The following is an 18,047-nucleotide window of genomic DNA, read 5'->3' as shown; positions in this document are numbered from 1 at the left end:
TTAAATCTTGAATTGTTCATCCTTCCCTCCCTCCAGCAGGACAGATTTCGTCGTGAACGACCCAAACGCGCCGCCCCGGCCCAACTTGTGGCTTGCAGCAGGGGCGGGGCCAGCTGGAAAGCGGAACCACGGCGCGCACACCCGGCTCTGACCTCTCCCTCCCTGCCCGGGCCACGTGTGCGCGCGCCGGCTCCGGTGGGCGGGGCCAGCAGCGCAGGACCCGCCCCTCCCTTCGCGAGACGCCGCGGCCCTGCGGGCGGGGGCTCCGGTCCGGGCTTTGGCTGTGGCCCCGGTGTAGTAGCGGGGGCGGCGGCCGGGGGCAGCGCGGCTCCTTCCCTTGTTGTGTGTGTCGGTGCCTCCTCGCCATCTTGTTGCAAAGCCCTTTCTTGTCGGCGGGACTCCCGGGGGCCGCGGGGCGGGAGGCATCGGAAGGGAGGTAGAGAGGGAGGGGAAGAAGGGAGGCAGTGCCGCCTTTTTTTTTTTTTTTTGCACCCATTTTTTTAAATTTGCAATTTTATATTTTGCAAATATTTTGAGAGACATTGATTTTTCTCCCCGTGCTCCCCCGTTCTTCCCTGCGGAGTGCACTGCGCCGCCCAGCCCTGTCGCCCCCCGGAGGTGATCCCTCCCTCCTGCCTGCCCGCCAGCCTGACCTGTGCCCGGCTCGCGGGCCGCAGCCTCGGCCCCGGCGCGCCCCCGGCAGCTCTCGGCGCGATGAGCATAGAGACGCTACTGGAGGCGGCCCGCTTCCTGGAATGGCAAGCGCAGCAACAACAGAGAGCACGTGGTGAGCGGCCGGGCTGGGCCCCTGGGGCACCGGGGAAGGGGAAGCGAGTGACCCCGGTCCCCGAACCCACGCGAAACCGCGGACAGGGCCCCCTCCCGGGCGGCCCGCGGAGCCTGGCAGCGCACGGCTCCCCGCGAGAGCCGCCGCCCGGGGAGGGGTGATGTGGGCAGTGAAATTAATTAATGAAGTCATTAACATGCAGCGAGGGACCTGGCTCCTGCGGGCGCCACCCTGGCTGCCTGGCACTCCTGTGCCCCTTCCGTGGGGGGCTGCTTTTGCGTGGGCCAGCGGAGCCCTCGGTGGCACTGAGGATGTGTGAGCCGGGGGGTGGGGTGAGGAATGGTGTTGCGTGGGGGTGGCAGGCTCGCGTGTGCGTGCGTGTGTGCACGGGGGATGTGTGATGTGAGCCTCGGGAAAAGCAGATGAACGGACGTGTACACGGGCGTGTGTATAGCACACGAGTGGGCGTGTGTGTAACGGAGTGGGGGTGGGGACTACTCTACGCCGAGCAGCTCTTCGGCTTCCCTGGCCCCGTGGGGAGGGTGCGGGGGGCGCTCCCGGCAGATCTACGCGCCGCTTGGGGCGGAGGCGGCCTTTGCAGAATGAAATGACATCGCGTGTCTTATGATCCTGGCCAGCCCCGCCTGACCCCGCCTCCCAGAGCTGGGCTGGGCCGCGCGTCCGGGGTTTGGGTGAAAGCCGGGCTACTTGGGCGTTTGCGAAATGGCCCGCGGGTCGCTGGGGGGCAGCCCCCGGGTCCCCCTCGCTGCGCCCCGCTTTAGCCAGTGTGGAATGTGGCGTGTCTGCGCGTTCCAAACCCGCTCTCGCCTGGAATGTTGCGTGTGCCTGCGTTCCGAGCCCGTTGGTTACACCGGGTGGTGACGTGGACGGGCTCCGCCCCCGACCACGTGCACCGGGGACACTCCTGCTGGGGACGGCGCGGCCCGGCCCCTCCTCACCGCCTCGCGCTCGGCTGGGGGCGGGGCTTGGGCGGGGCTGGCAAGGGGCCTTGCGCTGGGTTGGGCCCGGGCGCGGGCCCCGGCCTCTGGGCACCTCCCAGGGAGAGCCTTTGCCTTGCGAGGGAGGAGCCGAGCTCACCTGTCGGCTCTCGCCCCTAACCTCCTGTGTTTGATCCCGAGAGCAAGGGAAACCCTCAGAATCGCAGGGCGACGAGACATTTAGAGCTCACATTTTTCCAGTGACCCCCAGAACGTTCCAACCATGCCCCCTGGCATCACCCGGGGCCACGCTGGAATGAGCCAGGTTGAGAAAGAAACTTCGGCGCTTCCTCTAAAGGGAAGAGACTAATGACTCCCATCTTCACGCGCCCTGTTGGTGGTCCCTGGCTTCAGGGTGCTGCAGAGGGGCTGGGGGGGAAGATCTTCCTTTTCCAGGGTGCTGCCAGAGCCTCGGCTCTGGAACGGTGTGTGTGCAGGACCCGGGGACTCCTGTGCCCTCCCCGCCCCCCAGAATCCCCCGGCAGGGTTGGTTGTGGTGGAGAGAGTGCTTCGCCCTCCTTTCCTTTCTCTCTGCCTATTGTTGCTTCAATGATGAGTCATGCAGGAGGTAGTAGTGTGTTGTGTGCGCGCGCGCCGCCGTGTGCTGCCGCCGCGGCGGGCAGTGAGGGGGGGAGCGGGGAGCGGCAGCGGGCAAGGGGCGGGGGAGCTGCGGGGCCGCCGGCCTAGTCGGGGCGACCGGCCTCTCAAGGTCAGGAGTCACTGGAAATATGTGAGACCCAGATGCCTGGGTTTTGCAGAAGTGATGGGCGGGGACGTCACCAACACTCCCCGCCTGTTGCCTTGGGGGTTCAGAGCAGGGTCTGGCAGTGGAGAGTGCCCGTGGTGACCAAGAATGTCCTACGTTTGGGCACAGGGGTCAGGGGAAGACCGTGCACAAGGTTCGGAGAGACTAAGTCACCTGCTGCCGCCACCAACACATTGCAGTTCGAGTACCCACTGTGTTTAGGCCGAGTTCAGCGGCCTGGTCACCGCTGCTTGGTGTTGGTCAGAGGTCTTTGGAGATGAGTGGGTGCGGAAAGCCAGATCTACTCAAAAACTCATGTACAGGTGGCCAGAACCGGTCCCAGCAGTTTCACCTCCAGAATTCATTTTCTTCTCCCTCTTGACGTTCTGTCCTCTGAGCTGGGGCAGGACGAACGGGAGGGAAGGGCATGGTAGGTGAACCTGCTGACCAGAACGCTTTCCCAGGACCTAGGACCAGCTCTGGACAGGGATCCTCTTGTCCATTCTCCCTTTCAACCGCAAGCATGGGTTTCTGACCTAGACCAGCCAGTTTGCTCACATGAGGACCCTGCAGATGTGTGTGCCTGTCAGAGAGAGAAGAAAGGGCAGAGCTATCCTGGTGCTCAGCTGGAGGGCCTAGCATGGTCATTCCAGTGTTGATGGAGGTGGCTCAGATGCAACTCTTCTGCCCTGTTTGGAGGGAGCTGGTTGGAGTGTCCAGAGGCTCCTGACCAACTCTCCAAGGCTTACCCTGGGCCTGCCTTAGACACCAAGCCCCTGTTTATCGAGCAGACGGGAGAATTCCTGTGGCTGCTGGGGCCCACCAGTGTGGACTCCTCCACCCCTAGCCCTGTGCCTGCAGAGCGCCTGGGCCACAGTCGCTTGGGAAGGTTGAAGGGAGCACACTGCCCATGCTCTTGAGTGTGGGCTGGAGCCTTGGCCCCTGGGTCACTGCAGAAGGGCCATGCTAAATTCTTTGGGGGCAGCTTCTGGGTGGAGCCCAGGGAGGCATGTGAGGGGGCGCACTGTCTGGTGGATGCACAGAACGTTCTTTTAAAGAGCCTAAGCCCAGGGTGCTCCTGAGGGAGCAGCAGCCACCACCAGATTGGCGGTTCTCCAGTGCACAGGGAGAGCGTTGCCGCTGGGTGGGAAGGGGCAGGAAGCTCTGGTGGGCTGGATCTGGCCCCGGGGCAGCTCCTCTTCCTCACCACCCCTGGAACTTTCTCATGCTGCTCCAGGTGTGACTGGGTCGTTCCTGGCACCTGTGAGGTGTACCTGCCTGGTTCTGGGTGAGAGAGGGCAGGTGAGAAGGAGGTTGCTACCTCCCAGGTGAGCTTTGGGTTGCTTTAAAATATGGGAAATGGGGGTTGGCTTGCACTCTAGGGTCCCGCCTGTCCTTGTGACTCAGGGAGGGCCCTGATCGTCCCTCTGCCTATAGAGAGTAGAGCACATGTCTCAAGGCCAATGAAAAGTTAGGTCTGTCAGCCAAAGGGATGGAGGTGGGGGCTGTGTTAAGGCCTGGGATCCAGAGTCTTGTCCTGGGGTAGGGGAAGGGGCTGGGGACAACAGAGGCTGCACCCAACTGAGAAGGGCCCTGTCACTGGAACTCAGCAGGCTGCTTGGCCAGTGCAGTCTGTGGGAAGCGGAGCGCAGGGCTGGTTTTCTCCCGGGCGGTAACCTAAGGTAACCTCCAGTGCCCCGCACTGGAGCAGGCCTGCACCGGCCTGGCATCGCCCCTTCCCGAAGGGCTAGTGAGATCTGGAAGAGACCCGCTGGCTGGCCCAGCCCCTGAACTCTGGCTGCTGGGAAACCACTGAGGCTTCCCCTCCCAGGACGCTTCCCCCTCCGCTTCCTCCTCGGCCTCGTCCCTCTTCGGGAGGGCGGGGCTGGGAGCAGGCCTGGCTCACACCCAGTTGTTGATTGGCCAAAGGGCCTGAGACCTCAAGTTTTCTGAGGCCTCTGAGCCAGTAAGAGTGTGGGAGATGGGTGCTCCCCTCCTCAGGGGGCTTTGGCCGACTCCAGTCCCCCGCACCACCCGTTGCCCAGGTGTTTGGGGCGTGTCCACCAGCCCGAGCTGTCTGCTGCGTTCGTCAGCGGAGCGGGGCCTCCGGGGCCAGAGGAGAGGGCTGCTTGTCATGGCGGCTCCCTGGCCTGGGGGCTGCAGACTCCAAGGGCCTGGGCCAGCCCCGTAGCCAGGGAACCAGAATGGTGGGGCCTGGGAGAGGACGGGGCAGGCTGGAGATGGAGGTGCCTCCCCTTCCCCTGTTCGCAGCCAGCTCCTGAGTGGGCCTTGCCTTCCTGCTGGGCTTTCAGCAGAGATGCTGAGCGGATGGTGGGGTGCACTGCCCTGCTCAGCCCCTACTGAAGAGCCCAGTCTCTTCTTGTTTGGGAGAAATGGCCGCTGCTGTGCCTCCTCCTCCTCAGCTGCCCTCTCTCACGCTGAACCAGGCAGGCGCACTTTCCCCGGTGCCTGGCTGGACTGCTTGGGTATTTGTGGTGTCTCAGGCTGAGCGGGTGTCACTGAGGATGTCAGAGGACGCGTTGGGCCCGGAGGACAGGACATGCTGGCGCTGCTGCTGCTGATGGTGGGGACGTTGAGGATTTGGGAGAAATGAGTTTCAGCACGACAAGGGTCAGAGAGGGACTAAGTGTGTTTGTTGAATGGTCCCTGAGGAAAACAGGCATTGGGATCTAGCCTCGGGGTCAGGAGTGTTGGGCTGTTTCCACATGTGTGAAATGAGGGTGGTGTCCCTGTCCTGCCTGTGATGTGACGTGGGGCTCTTGTGACGATCCAGGGACTGTGAATGTGTGCGAGGCACTTCCTTGTGAGCACGGCAAGCGTCCTCCAGGGGTCAGGAGGCTTGCTGTGGGGCCTGCAGCAAATCACTTTGCTCTCTGAACTTCACTGCCTTCATCTGTGCCATGCAGACACTGCCTGCCCTCTAGAAGGGGCTTGGTAAACATTGTTAAAGGCCTTCCACGGAAGCTGGGATCTGTCAGCACACCCCCTTCTCTGGTGCGAAGTCTTGGGTGGCTGGGCCTCTGCCCGCCTCTCCCACCTCGGCCCTGTGGCTCCTGACCCTCGCTGCCCTCACCCGCCCTCCTCCTCACCCTACAGGCTGGCAGGTGGCCTGCAGCACCCTCTGACAGCTCTGCTCCACCCTTCCCTTCCACGGCCACCTGTCTTGCCTGCAGCCCGGACTGTCAGCCCCCGTGACTGTCCTCCCGTTCCCTGCTGGCAGGGACCAGGTCTGCTTGATTTGTTCACTGCTGTGCCCCCGGCGCTTTCCCCTGTGCCTGGCTGGACTGGTAGGCTATTTGTGGAGTCTCTCGCTGAGCAGGGGTATCACTGAGTACTGACTGGGCTAGGGTCAGAGGATGCGTTAGGACTGGAGGGCTGGGGCCCTGCTGAGACCCCCCCCTTGTGTTCTCTCTGTGTAGAGGAGCAGGAGCGGCTTCGCTTGGAGCGGGAGCGGGAGCAGGAGCAGAAGAAGGCCAATAGCCTGGCCAGGCTGGCACATGCCCTTCCTGTGGAGGAACCCCGCATTGAGGCACCACCCCTGCCTCTGTCTCCGCCGGCTCCCCCGCCCGCACCCCCACCACCACTTGCCACCCCTGCCCCACTGACTGTCATTCCTATTCCTGTGGTGACCAACTCCCCTCAGCCACTACCCCCACCCCCACCCTTGCCGCCGGCAGCCCAGCCTCTGCCCCTGGCGCCTCGTCAGCCAGCCCTGGTTAGCACCCCTGGACTCAGCATTAAGGAGCCTGCCCCCCTGCCCAGCAGGCCACAGGTGCCCACCCCTGCTCCCCTACTGCCGGACTCGAAGACCACCATTCCACCCACGGGCAGCCCCAAGCCTTTGCAGCCCCTCCCCACGCCTATCCTGACCATAGCACCACACCCTGGAGTCCAGCCTCAGCTGGCCCCCCAGCAGCCGCCCCCACCCACCCTTGGGACCCTGAAGTTGGCACCAGCTGAAGAAGTCAAATCCAGTGAACAGAAGAAGAGGCCAGGGGGGTGAGTGGGGTGTGGCAGGGTCGGGCTGCTGGGATGAGTAGGAGAGCTGCCCATCCCCTGGGCTGTGTCCAAGACAAGGTACCCTCCCCGGGTGGGGCTTCAGAGGTGTCCTGCCTCCCCAGCCTAGAAGTGCCCCCTTTATTTGAACACCGCCTCACTGTGCCCATCTCTATCCCGGGAAGGAACGTCCCATTACCCCCTGTTGCCAGGCTTCTGTGTTTTCTAACGCCCTCCAAGGCTGAGGCTTATGGCATTCCCAGGCCTCTGGACAGAGTATGGGCCTCTTGGGTGAGGGCGGGGGTCAACCTGCTGCTTCTGAGTCCCAGGAGCCCTCCTGTCTCCCTCCTGGTGGGATGGAGGGTGACAGAGGTTGTGATTATGAGCACAGACGTGCCCTGCAGGGAGTGGGCGCAGCATGGCACAGGGCGAACATCTCCCAAGCTGCTTTAAGACAATGCTGGGGACTGGCCGGGCGCGGTGGCTCAAGCCTGTAATCCCAGCACTTTGGGAGGCCGAGACGGGTGGATCACGAGGTCAGGAGATCGAGGCCATCCTGGCTAACACGGTGAAACCCCGTCTCTACTAAAAAAATACAAAAAAATAGCCGGGCGAGGTGGTGGGCGCCTGTAGTCCCAGCTACTCGGGAGGCTGAGGCAGGAGAATGGCGTGAACCCGGGAGGCGGAGCTTGCAGTGAGCTGAGATCCGGCCACTGCACTCCAGCCTGGGCGACAGAGCGAGACTCCGTCTCAAAAAAAAAAAAAAAAAAAAAAAAAAAAAAAAAAAAAGACAATGCTGGGGACAAACAGCCTGTGGCAATTTTGGGGGGTGGCGGCGCGGGTCATCAGGAAGGCCGTCTCATCGAGTCCTCCCTGAGCCTCCTGTCTGTCTGGGTTTCAGGATCGGAACCAGAGAAGTCCACAACAAATTGGAGAAGAACAGGTGTGTGTGTGCGCGTGTGTGGCCCGGGCCCCGCCGGCCCTCGGCCCCAGCTCCCCCGGGCCCTGCCTCCCCCCCATCCCAGCCCCGCCCCAGGCACCGCTGACCGGCGCTCGCCCCTCTCTCCAGGAGGGCCCATCTGAAGGAGTGCTTTGAGACCCTGAAGCGGAACATCCCCAACGTGGATGACAAGAAGACGTCCAATCTGAGCGTGCTGCGGACGGCGCTGCGGTACATCCAGGTATGGGGCCCGGAGGCCGGCGCCGCGCAGCTTCCTCCGCCCTCCCTCCGCCGCCCCTCCCCCGGCCGCGCCCCGCCCCGCCCTCCCGCCCCGGCGGCTCCCCCGCGCCTCCCTCCCGCCTCCACGCGGGCGCTGAGCACATGGCCCGGCTGACGTCAGCGGGGCTCCCTGCCCGCGAGGGCGCGCGTGCGCAGAGGAAGGAACGGTTCCCCTCCCCCGCCGCTCCCGAGCCCCCGCAGCCTTGGTGTCCCGGGGGCCGTGAGGCGCGCACCGTGACGCTTGGTGCGAGTCCCGGTGGCGGCTCCCGTTCGCGCGTGTTGGTGCAGCCGCTGGAGGGAAGGGCATGGGGCGGCCCGACGCCTCCTCCCCGGCCGCAGAGCCTGGGCGGGAGCCCAGATTTCGCCCGAATGTGTGTCGCTATTTGCGGGGAGGGTTGGGCGTGGTCCCCGTCCACGCTGCGGCGCGGGCCGAGCCCCATGTGCCCCGGAGGAGGAAGGTCCTCTCGGAGCGCGCGTGGAGGCGCCACGGCCCGAGTGTGGGGTTACGTCTGGGGCGGGGAAAACTGCGATTTGACTGGGCGGCAAACAGCCCCGGGGCAGCCAAGCCTGAAACACGTCACGCTTTCCTTCCTCCTGGGCTAAGAAAGGGGGAAGGGGGGTCCCTTTTTTCGGGGCCCTCCCGGCTGCGCGTCTCCTCCCTTTGGGCGTCGCTCCCTCTGCAGCGCTGGGGCCGGGGGCGCCGCCACGTCAGGCAGTTGCCATGGCGGCCTGAGCTTCGGTTTCCCTGGAAACCGGCGGGGCTTCCGCGCGCCGGGCCGGAGGCTGTGGGGGATGGGCCGGCGGCCGCCGAGACGGGGAGCCGTTGGGGATGGAGGGACGTGGGGCTCCCAGCCCGCGTGGGGCGAGGGGGCGGCGAGTCGGGACTCTCCCTGTCCACCCGCTGAGGAAGCTGCGGGGGCCGCGCGGGGTCACGGGCCCCGTGGGAGGGGTGGCGAGGAGGGTCCAGCGTGCGAGGAGCCAGCCGCGGGGCGCCGCCCCTCCCCCGGCCTCGACCGCGGGGTCACGGCCCTGAGGTAACCGGAGCCTGACTTGCTGAGGGAGGGGCGGAGGCGCTGCTTGCTTCGCGACTGCTCCAGGCGGGCGGCTCCCTCCCTGCCTCCAGCGAACGCGCCCTTCCGCCCGCCCTCCCGGCCAGGGGGCGGAGCTGGCGCGCCTCCAGGCCGCTTCCGGGCAGCGGGGAGGGGCGGGGCCGGGTTCGCGGATTGGCTGTCGCGGGCGGGGGCGGTGCTCCCGAGTTGCGGAGGGCGGTGCGGCTGGCGAGGGTGACGCAGGGAAGCTGCGGCCGCGTGGGTGCGCGCGTGCTTCGGGGTGGGGCCTCGGGGCGCCGAGCGGGAGAGGGGCCCGGAGGCCGCGACAGGCCGGTGGCTTATTTCTGGAATGGTTTTGCAGAACGTGGGCTTGGTTGTAGTTTAGTCGCAGGGCTGGCTGAGGGTGTTCATGCAGACACTTCGCGGTAATCCCGACATTCACGTAGCTATTATTTTTGAGAAATAGGAAGGACGGCATGGCGAGTTCCTCTTTGCAGATACTACTTGCAGAGGGCGCCTTGCGTAACGTGTGGGTTTGGAAATGAATCGGAAGGAGACTCAGCGGCAGCCGCAGAAGGAAGCTCTTGAGGAGCTGGGCCCGCTGAAGTAGGAGCCGGGGTGGGCCCCAGGCTGTCCAGAAGGGACACCCATTCTGGTGCTGGTCACAGAAGCAGGAAACTCAAAGGCCTGTCTACAAACCATTTATTCAGTTATTCATTGAGGTGCTTGTAGCCAAGTCTCTGCTTCTGGGCAAATGGTGGCGAGCAAGTAAAAAACCTGGGTCTACGCTCTCCCAGGCTGGGCGTTGTGGCAGATGATGAACAAGTCACTCTACAGAAGACGGCCGTATGGGCATAATAGGAACCGGGCGGCAGCATCTGTTCTGGGGAGGGAGGATGGCTGTTCCTGAGGAAAGGACATTGAGACCTGCAGGATAAGTCTGGGTGGGACGGAGCCAAGTGGAGGCCAGGAGCCCAGGTGCAGCCCAGCAGGAGGGAACAGGATGCTTTTTGGAAATAAGCCAGGCACGATGGCTCGCACCTGAGTCCCAGCTACGCTACTCGGGAGGCCCAGGCAGTAAGAGCGCTTGAGCCTAGGGAGTTCGAGGACAGCCTGGGCCACAGAGTGAGACCTCCGTCTCTAAGAACAAACACGAACATGGTCAGGAGGGTTGTCACTCAGAGATGGGCAGAGTCAAGACCTGGTCCTGGAGAGACCAGTGGGGCTGTGAAGACTGGGGGCTTTGTTTGTATGCTGAGAGCAGGAAGCTGTGGGAGGAAGGCAGTGGTCCCCAGCCAGAATCCAGAGTGGCTTGGAGGTGGCCAAAGATTTGAAGACAGCCACAGAAAAGTGGACAGAGACAAGAAAAATAGGTACCAAACTGTGCATCCAGGTAGTCACAGAAAGGAAATGGGTTTAGAATGAAGCAATGTGGGTTAAAGTTAGACCCTGGGGAAATCTTGCAGGGGCCTCTAGGCCTGCGAAGAACTGGACTAGGTGAGAAGAGGAAGCTTTTGATCCATGTCACTCCCTGGCCCAGAACTACATCCTGCCCACAGGTGGGTTGAGTTCAGGACTGCTGCTTCCAGCCGCCAGCAGCCAGGTTCAAGTGAGAGCTGACTCACCTAGGGCCCCTTGACACAGCCTCAGAGCCAGGTAAAAAGCCACACGCAGGCTGGGCACGATGGCTCACGCCTATAATCCCAGCACTTTGGGAGGCTGAGGCGGGGCGGATCACCTGAGGTCAGGAGTTCGAGACCAGCCTGGCTAACATGGCAAAACCCCGTCTCTACTAAAATTACAAAAATTAGTCCTGCCTGCTGGCATATGCCTGTAATCCCAGCTACTAGGGAGGCTGAGGCAGGAGAATCACAGAACCCAGGAGGTGGAGGTTGCAATGAGCCAAGATCTCACCACTGCACTCCAGCCTGTGTGACAGAGTGGGACTCTTGTCTCCAAAAAACGAAAAGTCACACACAGGTGTGTGTGTGTGTGTAGGGGCAAGGGAGTTTCCTACTGTCTTCCTAGCAGAAAATGGAGAGAAACTGTGAAGGCCAGAATGACAGAGCGGGCTGTGTGTGGCCTGGGACTGGCAACAGAAGTGTCGAGCTGCCGGGTTTCAAGCCAGTACAGAGCACGGCTCTACCTGGATTATGTGCTGCAGGCCCTAATGGTTAGAGACACCTGTCACTGGTGAGGGCAGGAATCTATGCAGGAGGGAGTGTGGGAAGCTGGCCTCACTGGTGGGTGGGGTTGGAGACTTTGCCAGGCCTAGTCAGGAAAAGCTGCTACAGAACAGCAAAAGTGCTCCTAGCGCAGCGATACCCAACCTTTTTGGCAACAGGGAGTCGTTTCCTGGAAGACCATTTTTCCATGGAAAGGGAGGGCGGGACTGGTTTCAGGATGGAAGTGTTCCACCTCCCAGCAGGCATTAGGCAGACTGTCCTAAGGAGCACACGAAACCTAGACTCCCGGGGTGCACGGTTCACAGGAGGACTCCTGCTTCTGTGAGAATCAAATGTCCCACTGATCTGACAGGAGGCTGCGCTCAGGTGGTCCTGTGCCATCGCCGCTCACCTCCTGCTGCAGCCCTGTTCCTGAAAGGCCACGGACCAGTACCTGGGGTTTGGGGACCCCCGCCCTAGGGCATGAAAGCAGGGAAACCTGGGTCTAATGGGTTACTGTCATTCTCCCTGTGATTCAGGGAACAGACAGGACAGAGGTGGAAAGGAACATGGTCACCAGGAGTCGGGACAGCACCCTTCCAGATCCTTCCCCTGGGGTCGAGTAAGCACCCTGTGCATAGCTCTTCCTGGCCGCCCGTGGGCTCTGGGATCTAAACAGACTATGCAGCCATCCTCACCTTCATTCACAGCTCGGACAGGGACAGTGTGTGTTGAGACAGAAAGACAAAACATATATATGTGAGAGACTTTGTATGAGCCAGTTCCTGATGAAGTCCTATCTGACAGCCTCGTATTTACTGCACAGGCAGATGGGGCTCTTCTCATTTCACCCCCCCTTTTTTTTCCTGAAACACAAAACCTAGTAGAAGTTTTGTTTGCAGTTCTTAGCGTTCTTAGTGTAAGCCGATCTGGGACCCATTGCCCACCAGAAGTGGCCCAGTCCTGGTGCAGGGAGAAAGGGAGGGTAGAGTGGGAAGAACCCCATTTTTCCTCAGGGCTAGGGGGCTGGAGACGCTACCCCCTTCTGCCTCTGGGCTCCAGGAAGGAGAGCAGATGGACTCTCAGGCCTATGGCTCCTCTTACACACCACTGCCCCCCAGGTTGGAGGAGAGTGAGAGATATAGGGAGAGAAGGGGACAGAGGCAAGAAAAGATGTTGATGAAAAAAGATGAGAACCAGGGGTGAGGGCTGACGGATAATCAAAGATAAAACACCAGTAGGCTGGGCGCGGTGGCTCATGCCTGTAATCCCAACACTTTGGGAGGCCAAGGCGGGCAGATCACCTGAGGTCGGGAATTCAAGGCCAGCCTGACCAACATGGAGAAACCCTGTCTCTACTACAAATACAAAATTAGCCGGGTGTAGTGGCGCATGCCTGTAATCCCAGCTACTCGGGAGGCTGAGGCAGGAGAATCGCTTGAACCTGGGAGGCAGAGGTTGCGGTGAGCCGAGATCATGCCACTGCACTCCAGCCTGGGCAACAAGAGTGAAACTGTTTGAAAAAAACAAACAGTAAAAAAAAAAAATTGAGAGAGAGTGGGGGAGGGGAATAAAACAAAAATCTACCGCAAATGCAAACCAGCCTGGAAGATGGTGTGGTGCCCGGAAGGTCTTGGAGGCTGGAGGATGTGAAATACAGGACGACAGTGGGGGAGGTAGGGGCTCAGATGTGGTCTTGGAGCACGGGCAGATAAGATCTAGGGGGTAAGGAGAGGAGGATCCATGTGTGATGAGGGCAGACTGGGTTCAGAGAGGAAAACCAAGGCCAGCTGGTGAGTTGTGTATGTGAAAAGCCCGCGGGCCCTGCACCTGGGCATGACCAGTAAGCCTGGGAAGCTAGGAGGTCAAGAGCAGGCCAAGAAAGGGACTCGGAAGGCAGCAAGGACACACGTGTTGGCATTGCTGGTGGACACAGCGGTTATGACATGCTTGGGTAGAAAGCTGCCAGCAGGGAGGTCTGTGAGACTTAAAAGAGTAGGATTTAAGAGTGTCAGGTCGGAGCACAGGAAAGACCTTGAGTGTGGAGGGGAGCTGGGTCATGGGACGCAAGAGCCATTTCTCATGGATCCGTTTAGCCCAAGTACAGGTGTAGACGGGGGCACATTCCTAGGCTTGGGGGTTTTTCAGCCCGGGGAGTCTGGAGGGCAGTGGGCAGGGTGATGGGGAGCAGCATGTAGGTGGAGCCTTGTTGAGAAGCGTCGTGCACAGTGGAGAGTCGTCCAGGAGGTCGGGGAGCAGGTGCGGACCAGCAGCCAGGAAGGAGGCGATCCCTGGACATGAGACGGGGCGAGGTTGTGTCACTGCCTATTGGGTCATCCTCCAAGGATGTTGAAGTTACCAGGGAGACAAGTGAACCAGGAGGTCGAAGCGGAGGATCCTGGGGTTCTGTAGACGGTAGCTCGTGGCATCAGTGACCGAGCAGAAGTGTAGAAAGTGGATAGGCTGCTGGGGGAGTGATGGGGCCAGAGGCGGAGAAGCCCTGAGGATGAGTTGTGGAGGACATGGAAGGACCCGCATGCCTGGTTGAGCTTGCTCCACTGGGGCCTGTCCCAAGAGCCCACACTCCCTGGGAGGAGTGGAGCGAGCCTACACACGCTGGGCCCCCCTGGGCAGGGGCATGGACCAGGACAGGTGTGGTCTCCAGCAGCCCCCGTCAGGCTGGGTCCCCTGGTTGCCACAGACTTGCCTCTGGGCCAGCTGACAGGAGAGGTTTGTGGGGACTTTGGGCCCCAAGGCTGCTGCTCAGGGCGTTCTGCTGTCCTGTACTCTGTACCCCAGTCCCTGAAGAGGAAGGAGAAGGAATACGAGCATGAGATGGAGCGGCTGGCGCGGGAGAAGATTGCCACGCAACAGCGGCTGGCAGAGCTCAAGCACGAGCTGAGCCAGTGGATGGACGTGCTGGAGATTGACCGCGTGCTGCGGCAGACGGGCCAGCCCGAGGATGACCAGGCCTCCACCTCCACCGCCTCTGGTGAGCCCCAGCCCCCGCGCTGGCCCCACAGTCCTCAGATGTTACACGTCAAATTCCAGCCTCCCCGGCCAGGCTCTTGCCTACTAGAAAAGATGGCCCCAGTCCCAGCCCCATCACATTCCCACGCCCCCATGAGCATCTACGCCTCCAGCCGCTTGCTTCCCCCGCCCTTCTGACCTGCTCCCTGCCCCTGTTCCCCACAGAGGGTGAGGACAACATAGACGAGGATATGGAGGAGGACCGGGCGGGCCTGGGCCCACCTAAGCTGAGCCATCGTCCCCAGCCGGAGCTGCTGAAGTCCGCCCTGCCTCCCCCCAGCACCACCCCTGCGCCTCCGCCTCCCCCCAGCACCACCCCTGCGCCTCCACACCTGCACCCACACCCGCACCCCCACTCCGTGGCCCTGTCTCCTGCCCACCTCCCCGTGCAGCAGCCGCAGCCGCAGCAGAAGACCCCTCTGCCAGCCCCTCCTCCCCCACCGGCTGCCCCTGCCCAGACACTGGTGCCAGCTCCGGCCCATCTGGTGGCAACGGCTGGGGGCGGCTCCACGGTCATCGCCCACACAGCCACCACGCACGCTTCAGTCATCCAGACTGTGAACCACGTTCTGCAGGGGCCAGGCGGCAAGCACATCGCCCACATCGCCCCCTCGGCCCCCAGCCCTGCTGTGCAGCTGGCACCTGCCACACCCCCCATTGGGCACATCACAGTGCACCCTGCCACCCTCAACCATGTGGCCCACTTGGGCTCCCAGCTGCCCTTGTACCCGCAGCCCGTGGCAGTGAGCCAGCCCGTGGCAGTGAGCCACATCGCCCACACCCTCTCGCACCAGCAAGTGAACGGCACAGCCGGCCTGGGGCCCCCGGCTACTGTCATGGCGAAGCCGGCCGTGGGGGCTCAGGTGGTGCATCACCCCCAGCTGGTGGGCCAGACCGTGCTCAACCCTGTGACCATGGTCACCATGCCCTCCTTCCCAGTCAGCACGCTCAAGCTGGCTTGAGGACGAGGCCACTCAGAGGCCCCCAGTGGGGACAGGGAGGGGGACCTGTCCCCCACTCTCTCACCCACCAGCTCCACACATTCCAGCCAGGCCCAGGCCCGCCCCCCCCACCCACCCCCAGGCCTCCTAGGGGAAGGGGGTGCAAAGACTCTGAGCCAAGGGAGGGAAGGGCCACCCAGGGAGATGGGCACCGGGCAGGGGGCCACCCTACTGCACTAGGACTTGGTAAGATGACTCTGAGAAAATGCGAGACTCTGGTGGAACGTGCCACCTGTCCGGCCCAGCGCCAGCCCCAGCGCCGCTCCTGCTTCCCCTCCCTGCCCTCGGAAATGAGTGCGATGTGGACATCACGCTCCCTGACTTCTCCCCTGCCCTGCCCCACCTTCCTGTGCTGCTGCTGCTATTGCTGTCTGGTGAGGTGGCCCAGGCCCCCGGCTTTCCTCCGGAGCCTCAGTGTTTTCTTCCCAGGTCTTTGCAGGGGAAATGGGGGAAGCAGAACCGAAGCCACTTGGCCCAGAAAGCTGCCGACTGGGGTGATAAGGGGCCCTGCTCTGAGCACAGGTGACAGATCATAGGAAGTGGCTGGTCTGGAGTCCCACCCGGACAGGTGGGGCCCCAGCCTGGGGCTCTCTGACCCGGTTGCAGTCACTGTGATTCGTTACCGTAGAAACTACTTAAAATGATTCTCTACCAACAATAAACCAAACCCAGCCACTGCCAAGCTTCCTGTGTCCTCAACCCAAGCCCTGCCACTGGGCTCTGGACCTCAGGAGGGCAGGCTGAGGTGGGGAAAGAAGGACTCGGCTGTCCTGCCCCCTTCCCTGTCTCCTGCAGCCTGGGTCTGGATGGGACAAGAGCCACTGGGCATCTGTCCCCAGTCCCTAGCTCTGGGCTTGGCTCTTGGCCTCCAGAAGGCAGCAAAGAGGGACGCTGTCCTGCGTTCAGCCCCTGATCTCTGACCTCTGCTGAGTGCCGGGCACTCCTCCGAGGGACAGGTGGGCCTGGTGGCCTGTGGGGTTTGGGCGCCTCCTACAGTCTGGGAGACATGGACCAGCAGCTGGTCTTGTTTCCAGGAGCATAGAAGCCACATCATTGAGGCATCAGAAAGGTAAAAAAAACGCAGTGGCTTAGCTAAGCCCTAAGCCTGTCCCCAGACCAACCCTGGGGCCTATACAGAACAGGGCTGGAGCTAGGCCTGCTGCTTCTGCTCCAGCCCTTTGCCTGTGTCCTCCTATCCCCTCAACACCCGGCTTCTCCAGGGGGCATTTTTGAGTGGGCCCTCCCCGGGGAGCTGCTGGGCAGCACCTTTCTCTGAGAAAAGGTCCTTGTTGGGTCAAGGACAGGGCTGAACGTGGAACGGGCAGGAGTCAGGGGCTCTGTGTTAGGGCGTGGCTTTCTCTGCCTCTGCCTGGGCCGCCTGCTTTGGCCTCTCCTTGTATGTGGATATTTATTACAAGTGGCCTTGTGTCAGACACGCTCAGCTCCCCACCTGGACACACACCAGTGGCCTTTCAGTGTAGCGGGAGGAAGCCAGTGTCCCTGGGTGTGAAGTTCACACGGATGGGCTGGGGCAGGGGCCTGGGCAGGCGAGGGGGCCAGGAGGGAGGGGACAGAGTTGAGGATTTCCTGGAGTGCCCTGCAGGCACAGAGGAGGTCAGCAAAGGTCTTGAATAGATTTTCTTTTGAAATAATCCTTAGATGCATAAGAATTCCCTTCCCATTCCCTCCTGGTCCTGGACATCTCCCAGGGGACTGTTTCCTTATTTCTCTCTCCTGGTGTGGGTAAAGGGACAGTTACAAACCAGGTCATCACCCTCAGAGGCTGAGCCCTGTACCCACCCCAGCACAGCCACCTCCACCAGACCCCCTGGCTCTGGGAGAGCCAGCTTTGCTATTCCCATTGTGACAGCGATGGCAGGCCTGACCCACCGGACGGTCAGAGTAGCGTGTGGAGCTCGCCCTTCCCTCAGCCTGCCCACCTCTCCCTGCATCCTGAGGCCAGTGGCCCCCGGGCCTGCACAGATACCTCATCATCCACCTGCTGCCCCTCCCCGTCCCTGTCCCCCAGCAGTGGGGGCCTGCAAATCTAGTGCCGAATGACTATGTCCAGATTAGTGACGATGGGTGTTGCTGTTGTTCTTGTTGTCGTTTGTGAACGCTGTGATGCTGTGTGCCCAAGTGGGCAGCCACCACCCAGCCCTTCCTTGGGCGTCTCCCCCTGAGAGCTGTCAGGACCACATCTGTCCTCACCCTGTGGGACCGCCTGCCACTCCCTCCCTAGCCCTTCCAGCCTGGGACACACACACAAACACACACACACGCACACACACACATCTTACCTCTCATGCGTGTTTTACCTTTTGATGTTCAGAGTGGCTCACTGGCTGGGAGTCCTTACCTCGGGGAGAGGGGGAGGTTGGTTCCTTGGGGGGGCCAAAGGCAGGGAATGCCTGGAGGGTAACTTGGGGGGTCACCATGACCCCTTCTTTCTCCAGAAACAGCTGCTTCTCCCCCCATCCCAGGGTCCCACCCCCAACCCCCAAAGAGGTGGCCCTTGTTTACAGTGAGGACTCGGCCACTGTGTCTCTGTTTCCTGAAATATAAACTGTAGCGACCCCAGACTGTAGAGATTTTTATGTGTTTGGATACATCTGCTGTGTGGGAAAAAAAAACAAAAACAAAAACTACAAAAACCCTAATTTTGTACATACTGTATTTTTACTATTGAACTGTATTCTAGTGGCTGTTCATGCTCCAAGACTTTAGTTACCGAGACATGAATACTATCCATGTAATAAGCACTTGCCTGGAATAAAATATAAAATTGAAATAAACCTGCACTGAAACCTGAGATGGAGCTGCCAGCCTGCAGCATCTGGGTCATTTTATTGCAAAAGGAGGCAGAGGCCTGTAGGGAAGCGTGCGGCAGGAGCGGCCAGATCGCCCGTCTCAACCCTGTCTGCCCAGCAGAGTCCTCCAGCAGCTCTGACCGGGCGCCTCGGCCGCTCTGACAATGGCAGTTCTGGTCGGTCTGAAACTTCTGCAGAGTTTCCTATTTCCTCAGGCCATTTTACA

At 61.6% G+C, this 18,047-nt stretch overlaps 1 protein-coding gene across 1 annotated transcript; it reads left to right on the top strand.

Annotated features, from left to right (window-relative positions):
- Nucleotides 1–278: 278 nt before the first annotated feature.
- LOC105471709 (MAX network transcriptional repressor) lies at nucleotides 279–17,823 on the top strand. Its single transcript, XM_011724468.3, has 6 exons — nucleotides 279–787; nucleotides 5,971–6,550; nucleotides 7,449–7,490; nucleotides 7,617–7,728; nucleotides 13,780–13,972; nucleotides 14,176–17,823. The coding sequence occupies exons 1-6, from the start codon at nucleotides 715–717 to the stop codon at nucleotides 14,970–14,972; spliced, it is 1,797 nt and encodes a 598-aa protein (XP_011722770.1). The 5' UTR covers nucleotides 279–714; the 3' UTR covers nucleotides 14,973–17,823.
- The last annotated feature ends 224 nt before the right edge of the window (nucleotides 17,824–18,047 follow it).

The sequence above is a fragment of the Macaca nemestrina genome, chromosome 17 (genome assembly GCF_043159975.1).
Source record: "Macaca nemestrina isolate mMacNem1 chromosome 17, mMacNem.hap1, whole genome shotgun sequence".
In the NCBI taxonomy this organism is placed as follows: domain Eukaryota; kingdom Metazoa; phylum Chordata; class Mammalia; order Primates; family Cercopithecidae; genus Macaca; species Macaca nemestrina.
Note: the sequence above shows the minus strand (reverse complement) of the source record. Positions and strands in the feature narration are given on the sequence as shown.

Coding starts and splice junctions, on each gene's coding strand:
- LOC105471709 (XM_011724468.3), top strand. CDS start 715: ATGAGCATAGAGACGCTACTGGAGGCGGCCCGCTTCCTGGAATGGCAA. Junction 788..5,970: donor GCAACAACAGAGAGCACGTG/GTGAGCGGCCGG, acceptor CTCTCTGTGTAG/AGGAGCAGGAGCGGCTTCGC. Junction 6,551..7,448: donor CAGAAGAAGAGGCCAGGGGG/GTGAGTGGGGTG, acceptor TCTGGGTTTCAG/GATCGGAACCAGAGAAGTCC.